Source organism: Bos javanicus, chromosome 1 (assembly GCF_032452875.1).
Source record: "Bos javanicus breed banteng chromosome 1, ARS-OSU_banteng_1.0, whole genome shotgun sequence".
NCBI lineage: Eukaryota > Metazoa > Chordata > Mammalia > Artiodactyla > Bovidae > Bos > Bos javanicus.
The window spans coordinates 57,393,377-57,413,574 of record NC_083868.1 but is presented as its reverse complement, the minus strand read 5'-3'; the positions used below and the strand labels follow the sequence as shown (position 1 = coordinate 57,413,574).

Genomic DNA, 20,198 nt, shown 5'->3' with positions numbered 1-20,198 from the left:
GTGGTAAAGAAACCACTTGCAAGAGGTATGGGTTTGATCCCTGGGTCAGGAAGTTCCCCTGGAGAAGGAAATGGCAACCCACTCTAGTATTCTTGCCCAGAGAATTCCATGGACAGAGGAGACTGGCAGGGCTATACCATCCATGAGGTTGCAAAAGGGTTGGACCTGACTTAGTGGCTAAACAACAAGGCTAATTGCAATTATATGAGTTTTGTGTCCTCAGGTAGGCTCATGGCCCAAAATAAGAGGTCATCAGAAAATAAAGAAGAAAGCTTGTAAGAAAGTCTGTTCCTCTACAAGTGTAGAAAGCATCAGATGAATCAGCTTTAGGGAGATGATTGCATAGTTACGACGTCTGCCAGATATTCCCAATCTATTTTCCAAGCATGAGCAACATTGACTTCCTCTGGCCATAGAAACGAATCTTCCTGTTTGGAAACAGAGATAAAGGACAATGATCTGAATAAAAGCTGGATATTCCTGAGAAGTGATTCCAGAAAACTGTAGTGAGAAACATGTAAATCTGACTCCCAGTTCCATTCAGTGGACTCTCTTCCTCCCGACCCTTCACTTGCTGAACCATTAGTCGAATTGCCAGAGGCTAAGAATTTTATAACCCTGGCCTTTATACTTTTGAGCAATTCCAACACTTATGAAGTTCATTCTTTTACTTTCTCCAAGTTGGTTCTACCTCTCTTCTTGGGATTTTTGTATTCTTTTCCTGGAGCTGCTATCACAAATTACCATGAATTCTGTAGCTTAAAACAACATAAATTGATTCTCTTGCAGTTCTGGATGCTAAAAGTCCAAAAGCAAGTTTGCCCACAGGGCTACACTCCCTCCAAAGCATTTGTGGGCTATATGTTATTTATCTCTTCTAGCTTTTGGTGGTCCCAGGCATTCCTGGGCTTATCATCACATTACTCTGGTCTCTGCTTCCATGGTCACATGGCCTTCTCTTCCCTTCTATACATATGTCTTATGAAGGTACTTTTCATTAGATTTAGGGCATGCTGAGATAATCCAGGATGATCTCATCTCAAGGTCCTTATCTGAAATAACACTGGCACAGACTTATTTTCCAAATAATATCACATTCTTAGGTTCTAGGGACATGATGTGAACCTCATTATCTTACAGAAGAGTGAAGTGGACTCTTTCAGAACACCAAAGGCTGGATTTATGTAGTAATTCCTGGAGAATTTCTCTGAGTTTTGATCAAAGTGAAGTGAAGTGAAGTGAAGTCGCTCAGTCATGTCCAACTCTTTGTGACCCCATGGACTGTAGCCTATCAGGCTTCTCTGTCCATGGGATTTTCCAGGCAAGAGTACTGGAGTGGGGTGCCATTGCCTTCTCCATTACATCAAAAATTTATATCACATCATGCTTTTTTTTCCATGTAGTTATGTCTAGTTTTGCCAGTTTCTAATTGGAAAAATTACTTAGTCTTCCCAAACCTCCAGGATTTTTGTTGTAGTTGTTATTGTTGTTTTTGTGGTGGTTGTTGTCAAATAGAATAGTGATACCCTTTCATAAGGTCATTGTGAGTATTAAATGAAATATGAACATTAATCAGCACTATGCCTGGCAAAATATCACACAACTCAATGTTAAGTATTATTATTATTCTTTTATAGTACTTTGAAGTTTTTAATGTGCAACCAGTGATTCTCTGATTTAATACTATAATCCCACAGTTGGGTAAGTATTATGTCAGGAGACCTAGTCTTAGCAAGATACTACCACAACATTAGTTTAAATATTGATTTTTACTTGTCCCTTCTCTTCCCCAAAGTGACTTGAAGAAGTTTCAAAATATATATACTTAAAAAGTAAATTGGGAAAATCAACCAACTGAAAGGTAAGTATTCATATCAACCATGATGATAAATTCAAATTCCATCATTTGAGTGTCATAGTTGGCTCTTACAGGAATATTAGCAGTGGCTCTGGCTCTGATGGATGGCAAAATAATGGGTTAATTATTTTTTATGTCTCTCCTTCCCCTGTTTTTACTCTTCTGTACTTTATAATTTTCTATAATTAATATGTCTTTTTTATTTTTATAAACAGAAAGAAGTTCTTAATTGAACTTCTTGATAGTCAAGGAAAGAGGGCACATATATAGTAAAATCAGAAGGGAGGGAGTGTGTAATTTCCTTTGGGAAAATCAGTTTTTCTAGTATTGTACTTTTAACTCAGCATCATTTCTCAGCAAATACATTGACAATGCCCACAGATGCTTCTTGCCGCATTGATCAAAAAAAAACAGAAGGCGTACATGATTCTGTAATGGACTAAGATTATGCAGTCCCTAGACAATCACTCCTAAAGATCACTGTGAAGAGAGCCCAAGAGTAATTGAGAAAAGTGGGTCTGGTTCATTGGTACTGAGTCTGAAAATGTGCCCAGGGGTGGCTATAACAGTTTGGAGTATCTGGGGATGATAAGTATGTGTTTAAAATTTTGCAATAATATTGTGTGTAGTATAATTCCAGAGGTGATGAAGTACCTGGTCTAGATGGATGGCCTTTAGCCTGTAGCCACTTTAAAAGCTGGAACACTATAGTCATTGAGGGAAGCTCTAGTCATTGGAAGATTAAAAGCAGACCACTTGAGATTATATTTCCATTGATAAAGATCTAGAGTAATTCAGTGTTGTTGATTGAGGAAGATTTTATTTGGAAAATAGATGAGAATTCAGCAGAGATGAATAAACTGTGAAAATACAGGTGATGATATTATTCTTGTTCAGAGGAAAGTCTTCCCTTAAGTAGCCCATTACTAGCAAAGTTGGAATCCAATTCTTTTTAAAATTTGATTTATGAGTTTTGCAAACATATACAAAAGTAGAGAGAAGAGTATGAATAATCTCAATTTCAACAGTTTATCTACATATGGCCAATCTTATTCCCTATCATCCATATCCAAGATATGATTACATATGTAATGATGTGGAATCAAAATATAAAATTGAATTATAATAAGTACATTTATAAATTTTATTTCCAATTCATGACATCATGAATTTTCATAAGTTATTTTAAATACATGCAGGAAGGTTTATTTTGTCTATCTTTTTTTAAAATTTTATTTTATTTTTAAACTTTACAATATTGTATTAGTTTTGCCAAATATCGAAATGAATCCGCCACAGGTATACATGTGTTCCCCATCCTGAACCCTCCTCCCTCCTCCCTCCACATACCATCCTTCTGGGTCGTCCCAGTGCACCAGCCCCAAGCATCCAGTATTGTACATCGAACCTGGACTGGTGACTCGTTTCATACATGATAGTATACATGTTTCAATGTCATTCTCCCAAATCTCCCCACCCTCTCCCTCTCCCACAGAGTCCATAAGACTGATCTATACATCAGTGTCTCTTTTGCTGTCTCGTACACAGGGTTATTGTTACCATCTTTCTAAATTCCATATATATGCATTAGTATACTGTATTGGTGTTTTTCTTTCTGGCTTACTTCACTCTGTATAATAGGTTCCAGTTTCATCCACCTCATTAGGACTGATTCAAATGTATTCTTTTTAATGGCTGAGTAATACTCCATTGTGTATATGTACCACAGCTTTCTTATCCATTCATCTGCTGATGGGCATCTAGGTTGCTTCCATGTCCTGGCTATTATAAACAGTGCTGCGATGAACACTGGGGTACACGTGTCTCTTTCCCTTCTGGTTTCCAGTTTTAAATTTCTCCAGGAAAAGAATTATTCCCATGCTTTCCTTGGCAACTATTTCTCAGGACCCAGGACAGCTGGATGGTTGAAACAGCTCTTAGTAAATGCTACCCACTGAAAGATACATGGTGCTGTTCTGATCACCATAAATATAACTAGCAGAATATGGATCAAATAGCAAAGATAAACGCAGCATTTCTAACAGCTCTATGGTTAGAAAACTATACATACTTTGTGGGTACAAAAGCCAATTATCACAAATGCATCTAATGACATCATCCCCTTTATTCCATCTCTTTGTTCAAGAAACCAAGTCAAACACAAATCCCAAACTTGTGAAATCACTTGTTTTCTTTCTCTTCATCTTTTTACCATTTTTGTAATGTTCTCCCTCAATATGTTTTGCTTTTGAAAATTGATGCCTGGAAATTCATTCAAGTCTGACTTTGTGAGTGTTAGTTTTACATGTGATTCTTGGGGCCTTTTTAATTTTTATTTTAAACCTGATATATCTCAAAAATTGCCCCTCCTTAACCAAGAATTTGCTTGCTTGCCCTCCCTGTCTCTTTGTCTGTCTCTCTCTCTTATCAATATTCACCTCCAAAATTACCTTACCTGAAAATAATCAAAATTCCTCTAGTCAGGGGAAAAAATTTTCCAGAATTTAAGCATCAGGTCAAAACTACATATTATCTATCAAACCAGATGTTTACCTATTCACCGCCAAAGAAGCTGGAGGAACATCAAACACCAGTAATGGGAATAGCTTTGAATCTCATGCAGAGGGAGGCGATGCAGGAAAGTTTGGGTTTCCAGTAAGCTCTGTGAGCCAGCAAATATCTTTAAACTTAGGAAATGGTTGTTCTTGGCTAAGCAGATCGCCTCAGGCTGTGTAAGAACCTTTTGTCTGTAATTACAGAAGGAGTTCCAGCTCCGGGTTCTTTCAGGTGTCCCAGTAAAGGAGTGAAACTTAGTGATTTTAGTGAATCAGGTGGAATTCTGAGGCCTGTTTCCTTATCTCTAAAAGCTCTTTTAATTCTGACTTTCCATGATTGTCACACAGTTTCTTTCGATGCCTTTTGGCATGCATCAGGAAATGTCAGCTTACCCAGGGCATGTCAGTCAGTTCTTGAGGTCTCAGGAATGGTTGCTGACCTTTGTCAGCAAGATGGTGGCTACTCATGACGCTCTGGGGATAGGAGCCTGTCCAATCAAATACAACTTGGTAGGCCTGGAGTTCCCTTGAGGAATACATTCTCTCTTTCCAAGGGATTTGTAGATTAAAGTTAGCTCTAAGACAAAGTAGAGAAAAGCACCTCCTTCTCCCAAGTGGTTCCAGCCAAGCTTGGGCAGCTGCAAAACTAGCTGTGTCTCTTGGCAACTCACTGGGACAAGGGAAAAGGGAGATAAAATTCTAAGCCATCTTTGAGCTGTATGCTGTATTTCATGAACACTGGCCTGGGCCAATGCTACCCACCCCTAACGATATCAATGGGTTTCCACCCAACTGGTCACTGTTTCTGAAATTTTAGTGCTTCCTGACGTTTCTTAACTAGAAACCACATGGTTTATTAATCAATATACTACTTAAAAGCACTTAATTAAAGCCATTGATATTTACAATATTACAATAAGAAGGGAAACCAAGGTGAATACAAGTTTAGGGGATTATTACATACAAAGCTAAATAGCAACAGCAGATCCAGAATCACATGGTATCTGAAGTGCATCATCAGGGCAGCTAGGCTTCACTGACTTTTGCCCTTGAATTACAAAGTGAAAGCTACTTTCAGGAAAACACAACTCGCTCTTTGAGTTCCAGGTCTTTGATTTGAGCACTCCCCTCTCTAGGCTCACATGATTTAGGTGAAAAGCATCTAAATATCTGTTTAATTCTCTGGAACCTTTCAAATCCTAGAAAGGTCTTTCCATTATGGCATAATATCAAATCTGGTAAAGCAACATAATTCTATGGAGAGCTTTCAGGCGTATCAATTTTTGCATCCTTTTTAAGTGTCGGAGGGCTCTCTGCCATCTCTGATGGCAGATGGTGGCTGTTAATACTCTGGAACAAAGTGGCAAAACTGTATTCAGAAAGCTGATGCCCAGTAGAAAAGATTTTAACTTTTGTGGGGTTTTATTCTTTTGGGTTTTGTTTTGTTTTAATAGAGTGCCAACATGATCAAGGGCTGGGAGGGCTTTCTCCCTGGCTTACAGAAAACCACCTTCTTACTGACCAGATTCACTTTGCCTGAACCACAACAAGTCAAAATGCTAAGACACTGACTTTTGTGTGTTCTGTTCTTTTGGTCATATCCTCAGCACAAAGAAAGGCCATGTCATCCTGGATTAGGATCCCTGCTTATTTTGAAACAAAGCCCAATAGGTTTTCTCTCTGTTCAGCCTGCTTCTACTGCCAGCACTCCTATTTCCACCTCACCCCCGCATCCACTTCCAGAGAAGGGTGGAGCCGACTGTGAGAAAGAACTAGGAGCAACTGAAGATATGAGACCTGTGGTGTTTTAGTGTGGATTTTGAGGTCACAGAGCAGACATGCTTCAGCAGGTAAGCTTGCACATGTTGAGAGCTATACTCCTTCTCACTTGAGCCTTTACAGATACTCAGTAAGACAAGCTTGGTGCACTCCCAATTTATAGTTGAGGACATGTAAATTCGGAGATATTAAGTGACTGGTCAAAGATCACACATTGCTGAATATCAGGGATGAAATCTAAACACCATTCTTTTGGTTCTAAATCCATTATACTTGTCTCTATGCTTCATGACCATCAATTTCTAAAAGTCCTCTTCTATTCTCTAGTTCAATCATATTCTCTCATAGGGCAGGAGGGATGCTCCAGTGCAAAGTTGTTTAAACTACTCCTCCCTCCCTCCCCTAATGTATTGTCACAAAATTGATTTGCTCAAGAAATATTCCTTGGCTGCTTATACTAAGTGCTAGGGAAAAGCAAGCCAACAGTTTAAAACCTCTGCCCTCATTAAGCTTATGATCTATTGGAAGGTGACAGATAATAAACAAAATAAATGAGTAAAGCAGATAGCATGCTAGATAGTGATGGATGCAAGGGAGAAAAATGAAGCAGAAGAGAGAGAAAGGGTTTGTTGGGGAAGAGGCTTATGTGGCCACCTTCAGGAAGAACATTCTAGGCAGAGAGAAGAGTTAAGTGCCAAGGTTTTCTAGTGGAAATCTGTCTAAATATTGGTGAAATAGCAAGAAAAGGGTAGTGTGGCTGGCAGAGTATAAACAGGAGGAAGAGCAGTAGAAGGTGATTTTAGAGTATCAGGGAGCCCAGTCATGAAGGACCATAAAGCCCATGTAAAGACTTTGGCTTCTTCTCTAAATAAGATGGGAAGCATTTGGAGATTTTGTGCAGAAGAATGACAAGATCTGTCTTGACCTATATTTTAAGACAGATATGAGAATAGTCTGAAAGGGGAAGAAAGCAGAAGCAGGGAGATTAGTAAAGCTATGTCAATATATATACTACCATGTGTAAAATAGCTAGCTAGTGGGAAGCTGTTGTATAGCACAGGGAACCAGCTCAGTGCTCTAGGATGACTGAGAGGGGTGGGATGTGGGGGGAGAGGGGTTGGGAAGGAGGCTTGAGAGAGAGGGGATATATGTATACTTATGGCTGAGTCACATTGTGGTACAACAGAAACCAATACAACAAAGCAGTTATCCTCCAATTAAAATAAAATTTTAATTTAAAAAAATAAATTTTTAAAAAAGGAAAAAAAAAGCTATTAATATGTCAACAGTCTATGAAAACGAGAATGACACTTTGGGCCAGGTGGTAAGATTAGACGCAAGCGTTAGATTCTAAGTATACTGAAAGAGCAAATAGGAATATACTGACAAATAGGATATCGGATGAACGAAAGTATAAGTGGAGGGAAGAGAGAGGGCACTGGGCAGGAAGTCTGGGATTCTGAGTTGGAGCTTTAGTCCCATCTTATGTCCATACGGTCACAAAGAATTGGACATGATTTAGTGACTGGACAGCAATAACATGTCTTCAGTGTTACCCAAAGAAAGTCACTGAAAAACTTAGGGCCTCATTTTTCACACTTATAAAAATGGGCTTGAAAACCTTCTCCACCTCACAAGGTTCAAATGTATATGATGTCTATGCAGGAGCTGGCTTGCTTACAACTGAATCACAGTGCTGTGTGACCTTATCCAAATTCATTAGCCTAAGTGACTGTGGTGAGGAGACTGAAATCAAATCTGGAGCATTTTGAGAGCAAATGAAAAAAAAAAAAATTACAGGTGTCAGGAATTACTTTAGGAAGCTTTATTTTTAGAAAGTTAAATCTCTTTCTCGATGAGCTAAATAACCATAGAAGAAAGTTGGTCCAAGAAAACTCTTTTAACCAAAGCCTCATAGTCCCTGGCCATCATGTGGTTTTTGTATTTTTTTGTATTCTTTGAACGTGTATGTGTGAAATGTTACCTAGTTGGTAGTTAAAAAGTTCCAACCCCTCCCCCCACATTCTCATCTTGAAGTTTAGTTCTATTTAAGCACAGAAAACTTCTTTTACTTTCCCTTATCTCTGAGCTTATTTACCATCACCCTGGAAAGTTCATAAATTTTTACTGCCAAGAAAAATTTTTGATTGAGTTATTCTAAGTGACTCAAATGTTTACAACTTTCCCAACCTTGATTAAATATACAAAGCCCAAACTGTCTTTTTCTAATTCACAAATTCAGAAAAAGCTCTCCTAATTGAAAGGGTCAGGATGAGTTAAGGGGGACCTGATGAGCCCCTCCCAAGAGCAAGAGGACAGCATTCACAGGTTCTCCACTCAATCTGCCTTCTCGGAATCAGGCACTCTGAGCTATGCCTTCCACCACCTCTCTTCACTCTCTATGACCCTCCCAAGTCTTTACCATCAAAGTCTATCAATTCTAAGTCCAAGTCTCTCAATATCCTCCAAAGTAACTGATTAGCCATTTAATACATCAATTTAATTATTAGGAAGAAGGGTTAGGCCAAGGCTTCTTTGCAGGGGAATTCCCAGAAAGGTAATGGCCTAAATAAAATTTTGGTGGAATGCTTAGGCACTGTGAAGATAGCTATTTCATAAAGGAGTGCCTTTGGGCACTCATGAAATCTCATAAGATGGTCTCCTTCTTTGCCTATCCTTTAAGTGAGCAGTCCTTAAAATTGCCCTTGAGACCATTTCAGGGGCTCCACAAAGTCAAAACTATGGTCATAATCACACCAATTCCTTATTTTCAATTGTCTTACAAATGTGTTGTGGAGCCTTCCAGAAATTACCTGATGTATAATGTTACTATCAGTCTGATGACCCAATGAAATGTATGCTTGTAGGTTTTTGTTTTTAAAATGTATTGGTTTTAATATCAAATATGGTAAATATCAAGAGACATAATTTGCTATATAAGAAAGCTCTTTGGGGTCCTCAATGATGTTTTTACATGTGTAAAGGGGCCCTGAGACCTTTAAATGTTTGGAGCTACTGCTTTAAGTTACAAGATCTGATCTGGCAACTGAGATGCCAGAATATAGCAAAATCAGAAGCAGGATATTAAGTCCTACCAAATTCAAAGCTGTGTGAGCTAATTCATTTGAAAAGGTTAGTATCTAAAAGTAAAATCAAAACAGCATATATAAGGAAGTGCTCCAAAACTGACCGGGTCATATCACCAACATGAAGGAGCTCTCACTGGTCAGAAAAGGACATCTGACTTGTGATGTTGTGAGAAATCAGAAATGTCAACAGCATCTTTTAGAAGACTAAGAGAGAGGGGGGAGGGCTTCACACACAGAGGGAAAATATAAGTATTATCATTAATGTCCACATTTTCCACATTCCCCAAGAGAATATCATGAACCAAATAGTTAGACACTTTTAATTATTTAGTATATTAATACAAATATATGAAATAATAATTAAATAACATACAAAAAGTTTACTAAATATATAAATATTCAATACAACAATAAAGACAACTTAAGTTTTAGTTCCTAAGTCACTGGATACAGACAAGAAAGCAAAAGATACTGAAAAAGTCACCAGCTTGGTCCAATGATGATTTAGAGTTCAAAACTGTTCCACTAGTTAGAACAATATGTTTATGACAAAGGAATTTGTACAGCCATACATGCTTCCTCTGCTATTGTGATAAGTGACTTTATAAGAAAAAAAGTTGGGGGAGGCAAAGCATTTGAATTAACTGACTGCTATTCATAAAACTTTCTAAACACCTCTTTTCATAATATATTTCATTACACTAGGTTGAATTTAGAATGATTAAAATAGGGCTGGGTCATATTATGAGACAAATGGATGAGAAATGCATGCTTTTTAAAAAATGCAAGCTGCTGTCTAAGACTAACAATATTTTAGTCTGCTATAAAAACAGATAAGCCAAGTTAAGGTTGCCAATGTTACTTCACAATAAATTGAGTTCCACTTCCATTGTGGTAAACATCACAGAAGTACGTGAAGAAGAGCAGTGAAACTGAGACTTCTAGAAAGACCAGTTAATAGCAAAAACAATAAGCAGGCAGTAGACAAGATACCCAGTGATGAGGAAATAGACTTATGGACCAAAGAAGGGAAGAAGAGATGGCATGTCCACAGAAAGGCAAAAGGCAGTCTCAGAAAAGTTCTTTGGTCCCTACCTTCCTGTATTCTTCTTTCATTTCTTTTCTCTTTATCCTTTTTTTTTCCCCCTGGAATTGCATCTGTTTTTAGAGCAGAATGGAAAATTATTTGGTCCAACTTCTTAACTTTCTGGATGCGAATGTGAAAGTTCATTGAGATATGATTAACACAGAGTTACCACCAGTTGGAGTCAAAGTCAACCTCCGAGCGGTGGCTCCTGGCTCCAAGTCCAGTATCCTTTCAACAGCACAACACTGCATTGTTTTACAAAACCAAGTCCTACAACAGACCTGAGAGGTAAAATGACTTCCTCTGGGAACTCACAGAAGCACTGGGTGGGCTACATGGCAGTGGAAAGTCTTGAAATTCTTAGGCCTTTGACTCCCATTCTTTTTTTTGCTCTTTTAGGTTCCTTGGAGAATGATCCTCTTTCTTCTGCTTGCCTCCTGAGTCAGATTCAAGTAGACCAGGAAATAACTGTCAGGGTTCTGTGTGACTCCTCTAGGGCTCTGGGTAAAAGAAAGATCAAGATACGAACTTTGAAAATCTATAATTTCTATTCTAATAGATTTTCAGAAGATAGATAATAGAAGGATCAATAAACACAGAATTCTCCAGTGAATATTTCATCAGCAAAGAGGAGGAAGTAGATACCGCTGACTCAGTGTGCTGTGAGGCACTGTGACTCTCTTTAAAAGGATATGAGTAGTTCTAGGAAATAATAGCTTATCATTCTTAAGCAATGGAGAAGGAAATGGCAACCCACCCAGTATTCTTGCCTGGAGAATGCTTGGACAGAGGACCCTGCCATCTATGGGGTCGCACAGAGTCGGACACAACTGAAGCGACTTAGCATGCATTCTTAAGCAAGATTGTACTTGCTTAATAATACATGTAAGACTACAAGTAAAAGAGCAGGCTCAAGAATTCCAAATGATCCACATGTATTTTATTTATAAGACCTTGAGCTTTGTTTCCTGTGGATACTCACTTATTGGACATCAAGGTGGGAACGGTCACAAACTAGACAGATGGAGGCCCTTACAAGACTTTTAGCTTTCTAGCCCTTAAACTGGGAGAATGTGGGCCTCCCTACAAGGCAGGCAAACAGTGAAGTGAAAGGTCTGGGATTTTATCTTGGCTCCTTTAATCTTACTTTCTCTGTAATCTTAAGTAATTCTTTACCAGAACCCGAAGTTTTGCATGTTTTAATTGTGTCATCATTTCTAATACCAGTGATCTGTTCCATGGTGAAAGACACAGAGCAGCTCAGGCAAGAATGCCCAGACTTTCAGGTCTGTTAACCACCTACTTTATGACTGGATTTTGTTATGACATTTTGATATGATGGGTGGCATTGGTATATTCACGCGTAAAATTTTATAGACAGATAGCCTTGTGATGCAAGATTTCTCCCAGCAGTTCTAACCTAGATTGTTCAATAATAACTGCTTCACACTTTTCTCATTTAAAGCATCCCTTCTTCTGCTTGAAACTATAATTACATTGGGATGGGCTGAGAGTTACCACTCAGCCAGCCTTCATCTGGGAAGTTTAAGTACAATTATTAGTAAAGCAAAGATTTTTATTTTTTTTGGAAACATGTATCTTTTATATTATTCTTCCAATTAATCTCCAATTTCAGCATCACCAATTATTTACTGAGTACTGCTGTTATTTGATAGAGTTCTAAGCTTAAAACATGAGAAAATGACTTGATTTTACCCAGGATATAATGTTTCGCTAACATTGCCATTATCATCATTGCAGAGAACCCATTTATAAGATTAGGTTATTGTGAAGCAAAGTGGGAAAAATCAAAGTAAGTATATAGATATGAGTTTAAATAAATCACTTTTACCTGACATAGTTAGATATTTTGAAGAAAAATGAAGTTTGGAATATGCATTTCACATGATTGTCTAAGTCTTCTATTGGTTTCCAATTCAACCATGACCCAAACAATAGAAGACTGCTACTGACAATAAAAATTTCTAAAAATTAGGTGATTATCCATGATAATATGCCCCAAAGTGAAGTTGTTTCTGAGAAGCTTGTAATCATTGGTGGTTTGGCTAATGAGAAATAAAAGATTATTCTTAACCTCAAACTTAATGTTTTTGTAGTATATGTAAGGGGCAAATTTATGACATCAACTGGGTTTTAATAGAAAAAAATTATCAAGAAATTTCCCTAGGAAATTTTAATTTCTTTTCACTTTCTATTTAGTAATACAGTACTGATTCATAAAAGAAAAAAAAAACATTCTTTGAAAACCTATTAATCTATTATCATATTGTTGTAGTCTCATGAGAAATAACTGTGATGATCTCACTAGGAATGGTACAAACAGAAACTGCCTCTAACTCATCAAACCTTCCTCAGAGAACAGTTTTACTGTTGGAAAAAACCTAACGTAACACTCTCTGGCATTACACCAAATCACAGGAAAAGGGGCCTGACTATGAAAATAACATCTGTCATTAGAGATTACCCCTCTGTCTACAACCTGTAAATTTGCTTATGTTTTTGTGAGCAATAAATCAGTGATTTTAATCTACAGTAAATACTTTTGGTCATTTATCTAACAAAGATTTGAACTTAATAGACTTTTCTTACCAGATTTGTCTTACTACTAGCAGCTCCATGCAGATGATTCTTTGTCTACTCATATTTAATAAGCTCAAAAACTAATTCACCTCTACTTTTTCTTTCTTCACAAACTGATCACACACACACACACACACACACACACTCACTCACTCACTCACTCACTCACTCTCAGTTCCCCCTCTCCACTTCCATTTCTATTCACATGATCATTTTTTCAGGTCACTGAGGCCCAGAATCTTGGGGTCATTTTGACTGATCATGTTTCCCTGTCCATCCAAAAGTTTTATGTTTCAGAAGATAATAGAAAGAAAAAGAGAGGAGAAAAAAACACAAAGTAAGGGTAAAGAAAGATATTTTATAATAACCTAAATGGGAAAATAATTTGAAAAAGAATAGATATATGTATAACTGAATCACTTTATATGTACACCTGAAACTAACACATTGTAAATCAACTATAATCCAATATAAAATAAAAATTAAAGATGACAAGCAAATATAGTAGGACTATTCACTTTCATCACAATTTGACAATCAAAATTTTTTACTTAAAGAAATTTTAAAAAGTCACTATATTTGATGATTTTCTTCCTTTTCTTCCAAATTTTTGGATTACTTAAGTTTTGGTCTTCAGTTCAGTCGCTCAGTTGTGTCCGACTATTTGCGACCCCATGAATCACAGCACTCCAGGCCTCCCTGTCCATCACCAACTCCCGGAGTTCACTCAGACTCACATCCATTGAGTCGGTGATGCCATCCAGCCATCTCATCCTCTGTCGTCCCCTTCTCCTCCTGCCCCCAATCCCTCCCAGCATCAGATTCTTTTCCAATGAGTCAACTCTTCCCATGAGGTGGCCAAAGTACTGGAGTTTCAGCTTCAGCATCAGTCCCTCCAAAGAAATCCCAGGGCTGATCTCCTTCAGAACGGACTGGTTGGATCTCCTTGTAGTCCAAGGGACTCTCAAGAATCTTTTCCAACACCACAGTTCAAAAGCATCAATTCTTTGGCACTCAGCCTTCTTCACAGTCCAACTCTCATCCATACATGACCACAGGAAAAACCATAGCCTTGACTAGACGGACTTTTGTTGGCAAAGTAATGTCTCTGCTTTTCAGTATGCTATCTAGGTTGGTCATAACTTTCCTTCCAAGGAGTAAGCATCTTTTAATTTCATGGCTACAGTCATCATCTGCAAACCAGTATTTTCTCAGCCTTGAGAGTTTGTCTCTAGCATAGCTGACACTTGATTTTACTAGCTATTTAAGTATATGGGACCAAATAACCTTAAGCTAACTCTCTTCACTTCAGCAACTGAATAAGGCATTGAACAATTATATTTCCTAGAAAATAAGAGACTTAATACACTAAGAACAATTATTTTGCAAATGTCCCTTTCTAGTGAAATTTACCTTGGGCTTGAATGGACTGTATTATGAGATTCTTATTCAAGGGGACATTTTAAAGTGAATTTGAACATGTCATACTTTTCTGCTTATATATTTACAGAAGTATAGAGCAATATCAGCAAACACAGGTTGAAATAAACACAATTAACAACTGTGCCTTTCAAGTCAGGAAACTATAACTGGAAGAATATTCCAGCAGAGGTCAGAAGACCAGGATTCTAATTTTAGGCCTGCTGTTAACTGTATTAGGGGAAGGAAGTCAACTTCTGTTTTTAACCAGAAAAGCAAAATGTTTGGAAAAAGTAGAGTCAACTGGCTTTCCACCTTTGACATTTTGCACAGAGCTAAGGGCTTCCCAGGTGGCTCAGTGCTAAAGAATTCATCTGCCAATGCAGAAGCCTCAGGAGACTGGATTCGATCCCTGATTTCTGGGTTGGGAAGATCCCCAGGGGAAAGAAATGGTAATCTACTCCACTATTCTTGCCAGGACAATCCCCTGGACAGAGGAGCCTGGCAGGCTACAGTCCATGGGGTCACAAAGAGTCGGACAGAGCTGAGTGACTGAGCACAAGGAGGTCTAAGGGCTTAAATTTATGTGCAAGATTATCTGATTTGCAATCTCCTGTCCCCTACAGAACAAATTCTTTTATCTACACCTGCAAAAGGTCATTGATGCTGGTGATTTGTTGTTTTTCTTACAAAATCACATGAATTCATCTAGTGTTTATATAAGGCTTATGCAAAATTAAATGTTCAAAAAGCTTAGAACATGAAAGATGTTACTCTATGAGACAGAAAGAGAGGAAAAAAGGTAGCACATAAGTGATATTTTTAATAGAAATATAAATAACACTCAAAGTGAACATTTTTCCTCCCCTTTCTGTCAGTCATGTGAGCAGGAGAAAACTCCCACAGCACCACTTCATCCTAGAAAATTCCCAGTACATACAACATAAACTGCACCTTTTCTTTAGCTTTAATAAATTATGCAGTGTCTTCAGAAACCAAAGAAATTTAATTCTTCCCCTATGGCTGACTCCTCTTGGTTTGACAGTGTCTCTTGTTTTCTATTCTTCCATAATGTTTAGATTCAGCATCTATGAGGTACTGAATTTGCAGTTTAAAAAGTGGAATAGAAAAAATCCCTTTGAAAATCTACCCTTCCATTCAGTCATTCATTCTTTTAGTAAACATTTAGTGAGTATACATAAGACACTATGATAGATGTTGTAGCAGATGGAAAGAAATTAACAATGTATAAGGGCAGGATGAGACGATAAAGTTATTATCCCCTGTGTAAGTCCTAGAGTGTCTGAGCCATAGTGAGCATATAACATAGAAAGCACTACTCAGTTGGTGATCACATTGGACAAGTTCACAATCCCTTCAGTGGGATAGCTGACCTGTTGTTCAGTTGCTCAGTCATGTCTCACTCTTTGTGACCCCTTGGACTGCAGCACACCAGGATTCCCTATCCTTCATTGTCTCCTGGAGTTTGCCCAAACTCATATCCATTAAGTCAGTGATGCCAACCAACCATCTCATTCTCTGTTGTCCCCGTCCCTTGCCCTCGATCTTTCCCAGCATCGGGTTCTTTTCCAATGAGCTGACTCTTCACATCAGATGGCCAAAATATTGGGTCTTCAGCTTCAGCATCAGTCCTTCCAATGAATATTCAGGGTTGATTTCCTTTAGGATTGCCTGGTTTGATCTCCTTGCAATTCAAGGGACTCTCAAGTGTTTTCTCCAGCACCACAGTTTGAAAGGATCAATTCTTTGGTGCTCAGCCTTTTTTATGGTCCAAATCTCACATCCATACATGACTACTAGAAAAACCCTAACTTTGACTATACAGACCTTTGTCAGCAAAGTGATGTCTCTGCTTTTTAATATGATGTCAAGGTTCATCATATTTTTTCTTCCAAGGAACAAGTGTCTTTTAATTTCATGGTTATCACACCTTATTTAGGACTTCCCTGGTGGCTCAGATGGTAAAGAATCCGCTTGCAATGCAGGAGACCCAGGTTCAATCCCTGGGTTGGGAAGATGCCCTGGAGAAGGAAATGGCAACCCACTCTAGCATTCTTGCCTGGAGAATCCCACGGACAAAGGAGCCTGCTGCTGCTGCTGCTAAGTCGCTTCAGTCGTGTCTGACTCTGTGCAACTCCCATAGATGGCAGCCCACCAGGCTCCACCATCCCTGGGATTCTCCAGGCAAGAACACTGGAGTGGGTTGCCATTTCCTTCTCCAATGCATGAAAGTGAAAAGTGAAAGAAGTCACTCAGTCGTGTCCGACTCTTCGTGACCCCATGGACTGCAGCCCACCAGGCTCCTCCATCCATGGGATTCTCCAGGCAAGAGTCCTGGCAGGCTACAATTCACAGGGTCACAAAGAGTCAGACATGACTAAGCACTCATCCCTTATTTATATCTTCATTTGAACCCCAGATTGTCGTTAAACAATAATTTTTTCCTTCTTTTTACTTCCCATGGGACTCACCTCGATCTTGGTTCCGATGACGTTTCCAATAGAGGAGAATTGAGATTAAGACCAGAAGAATTACCAAGGAGACGATGCTTAACAACAGTGGAACTGAAAACCAAAAGCCTGTGGATATTGATAGGAGAAAAGGAAAAACTAGTGATAAGTGGAAGCTGTAGAGGCAAAAAGTAATAAAGAGATAGTTGTAATGAGATTCTACTAGAGTTGTGCTTTCGATGAAAATTATTCTTACATATATAAAGGTCTACATTCATGATCTCATATTATTTTAATAGCATTTAAATAATAATAATAATTAACATGTTTTATGTGGTTACTATGTAGTAAGAGCTTTGAATGTGTTGCCTCCTTTAATCCTCAAAATAGCTCGAGTTAGGTATTATTATTACTACCATCTAACAGATTAATAAAACAAACAATTGAGGCTCAGAGAAGTTGGGTAAGCCCCAAATCAGTGCAGTAATTGGTAGAACAAGGCTTGGTCAGAGATCTGTTTGCCTTCAAAGCACATAATCTTTGCCATACTGTCCATTAAAGTAATATGTTTATTGAGGAATTTTTGGAAAATATAGAAAAATATAAAGGAAAAATAATAAATCTCATGATTCCAACCTCCAGGAATAACTCAATTCCATGTTTTGTGTTCATTCTAATCAATGTCTTTGTTATTAAACTTCTATCTAGTAGTCAGTAAATGCAACTTAGCCTAAATATCAGTTCCTCAGTGTCACTGTGTAATACAAAGTCAGAAAAAGCACTGTCTGATTTGGGAGTCTCTGGCATTTTCTCCAGACCTTTATAATGGGATTTTTCACGTCATAATTTTACTGATTGTCTTGGTTGTGAAGATCTTTTTTGTACAGTTCTTCTGTGTATTCTTGTCACCTCTTCTTAATATCTTCTGCTTCTGTTAGGTCCGTACCATTTCTGTCCTTTATCAAGCCCATCTTTGCATGAAATGTTCCCTTGGTATCTCTAATTTTCTTGAAGTGATCTCTAGTCTTTCCCATTCTGTTGTTTTCCTCTATTTCTTTGCATTGATCGCTGAGAAAGGCTTTCTTATCTCTTCTTGCTATTCTTTGGAACTCTGCATTCAGATGCTTATATCTTTCCTTTTCTCCTTTGCTTTTCGCTTCTCTTTTCACAGCTATTTGTAAGGCCTCCCCAGACAGCCATTTTACTTTTTTGCATTTCTTTTCCATGAGGATGGTCTTGATTCCTGTCTCCTCTATAATGTCATGAACTTCTGTCCATAGTTCATCAGATCTAGTCCCTTAAATCTATTTCTCACTTCCACTGTATAATCATAAGGGATTTGATTTAGGTCATACCTGAATGGTCTAGTGGTTTTCCCTACTTTCTTCAATTTAAGTCTGAATTTGGTAATAAGGAGCTCATGATCTGAGCCACAGTCAGCTCCTGGTCTTGTTTTTGCTGACTGTATAGAGCTTCTCCATCTTTGGCTAAGAATATAATCAATCTGATTTTGATGTTGACCATCTGGTGATGTCCATGTGTAGAGTCTTCTCTTGTGTTGTTAGAAGAGGGTGTTTGCTATGACCAGTGCATTCTCTTGGCAAAACTCTATTAGCCTTGTCCTGCTTCATTCTGTATTCCAAGGCCAAATTTGCCTGTTACTCCAGGTATTTCTTGACTTCCTACTTTTGCATTCCAGTCCCCTATAATGAAAAGGACATCTTTTTTGGGTGTTAGTTCTAAAAGGTCATGTAAGTCTTCATAGAACCATTCAACTTCAGCTTTTTCAGCATTACTGGTTGGAGCATAGACTTGGATTACTGTGATATTGAATGGTTTGCCTTGGAAATGAACAGAGATCATTCTGTTGTTTTTGAGATTGCATCCAAGTACTGCATTTCGGACTCTTTTGTTGACCATGATGGCTACTCCATTTCTTCTAAAGGATTCCTCCCACAGTAGTAGATATAATGGCCATCTGAGTTAAATTCACCCGTCCTAGTCCATTTTAGTTCACTGATTCCTAGAATGTCAACGTTCACTCTTGCCATCTCCTGTTTGACCATTTCCAATTTGCCTTGATTCATGGACCTGACATTCCAGGTTCCTATGCAATATTGCTCTTTATAGCATTGGACCTTGCTTCTATCACCAGTCACATCCACAACTGGGTATTGTTTTTGCTTTGGCTCCATCCCTTCATTCTTTTTGGAGTTATTTCTCCACTGATCTCCAGCAGCATATTGGGCACCTACCTACCTGTGGAGTTCCTCTTTCAGTATCCTATCATTTTGCCTTTTCATACTGTTCATGGGGTTCTCAAGGCAAGAATACTGAAGTGGTTTGCCATTCCCTTCTCCAGTGGACCACATTCTGTCAGAATCAGAAGATATTAGGAAGAGGTGGCAAGATAATACACAGAACTGTACAAAAAAGATCTTCATGACCAAGATAATCACGATGGTGTGATCACTCACCTAGAGCCAGATATCCTGGAATGGGAAGTCAAGTGAGCCTTAGAAAGCATCACTACGAACAAAGCTAGTGGAGGTGATGGAATTCCAGTTGAGCTATTCTAAATCCTGAAAGATGATGTAAAAGTGCTGCACTCAATATGCCAGCAAATTTGGAAAACTCAGCAGTGGCCACAGGACTGGAAAAGGTCAGTATTCATTCCAATCCCAAAGAAAGGCAATGCCAAAGGATGATCAAACTATTGCACAATTGCACTCATCTCACATGCTAGTAAAGTAATGCTCAAAATTCTCCAAGCCAGGCTTCAGCAATATGTGAACCATGAAATTCCAGATGTTCAAGCTGGTTTTAGAAAAGTCAGAGGAACCAGAGATCAAATTGCCAACATCTGCTGGATCATCAAAAAAGCAAGAGAGTTCCAGAAAAATATCTATTTCTGCTTTATTGACTATGTCAAAGCCTTTGACTGTGTGGATCACAATAAACTGTGGAAAATTCTGAAAGAGATGGGAATACCAGACCACCTGACCAGCCTCTTGAGAAACCTATATACAGGTCAGGAAGCAACAGTTAGAACTGGACATGGAACAACAGACTGGTTACAAGTAAGAAAAGGAATACATCAAAGCTGTATATTGTCACCCTGCTTATTTAACTTCTATGCAGAGTACATCATGAGAAATGCTGGGCTGGAAGAAGCACAAGCTGGAATCAAGATTGCTGGGAGAAATATCAATAACCTCAGATATGCAGATGACACCACCCTCATGGCAGAAAGTGAAGAGGAACTCAAAAGCCTCTTGATGAAAGTGAAAGAGGAGAGTGAAAAAGTTGGCTTAAAGCTCAACATTCAGAAAACGAAGA

At 38.3% G+C, this 20,198-nt stretch overlaps 1 protein-coding gene across 5 annotated transcripts in view; it reads right to left on the bottom strand.

The window, feature by feature from the left end:
• The window catches only part of CD200 (CD200 molecule), a 102,654-nt gene that overhangs the window by 47,574 nt on the left and 34,882 nt on the right, over positions 1-20,198 (bottom strand). For 3 of the 5 annotated variants that reach the window (XM_061392851.1, XM_061392520.1, XM_061392764.1), the window contains 2 exons: positions 16,881-16,988; positions 9,588-10,868 (listed from right to left, as the gene is read on the bottom strand). The exons of 1 other annotated variant lie outside the window; for it this stretch is intronic. In XM_061392851.1, coding sequence (XP_061248835.1) covers positions 10,861-10,868; positions 16,881-16,988 — 116 coding nt within the window. In that variant the 3' untranslated portion in view covers positions 9,588-10,860. Of the gene's footprint in view, positions 1-9,587; positions 10,869-16,880; positions 16,989-20,198 lie in introns of those variants that run through there. One more of the 5 variants, XM_061392687.1, reaches the window with a different exon arrangement.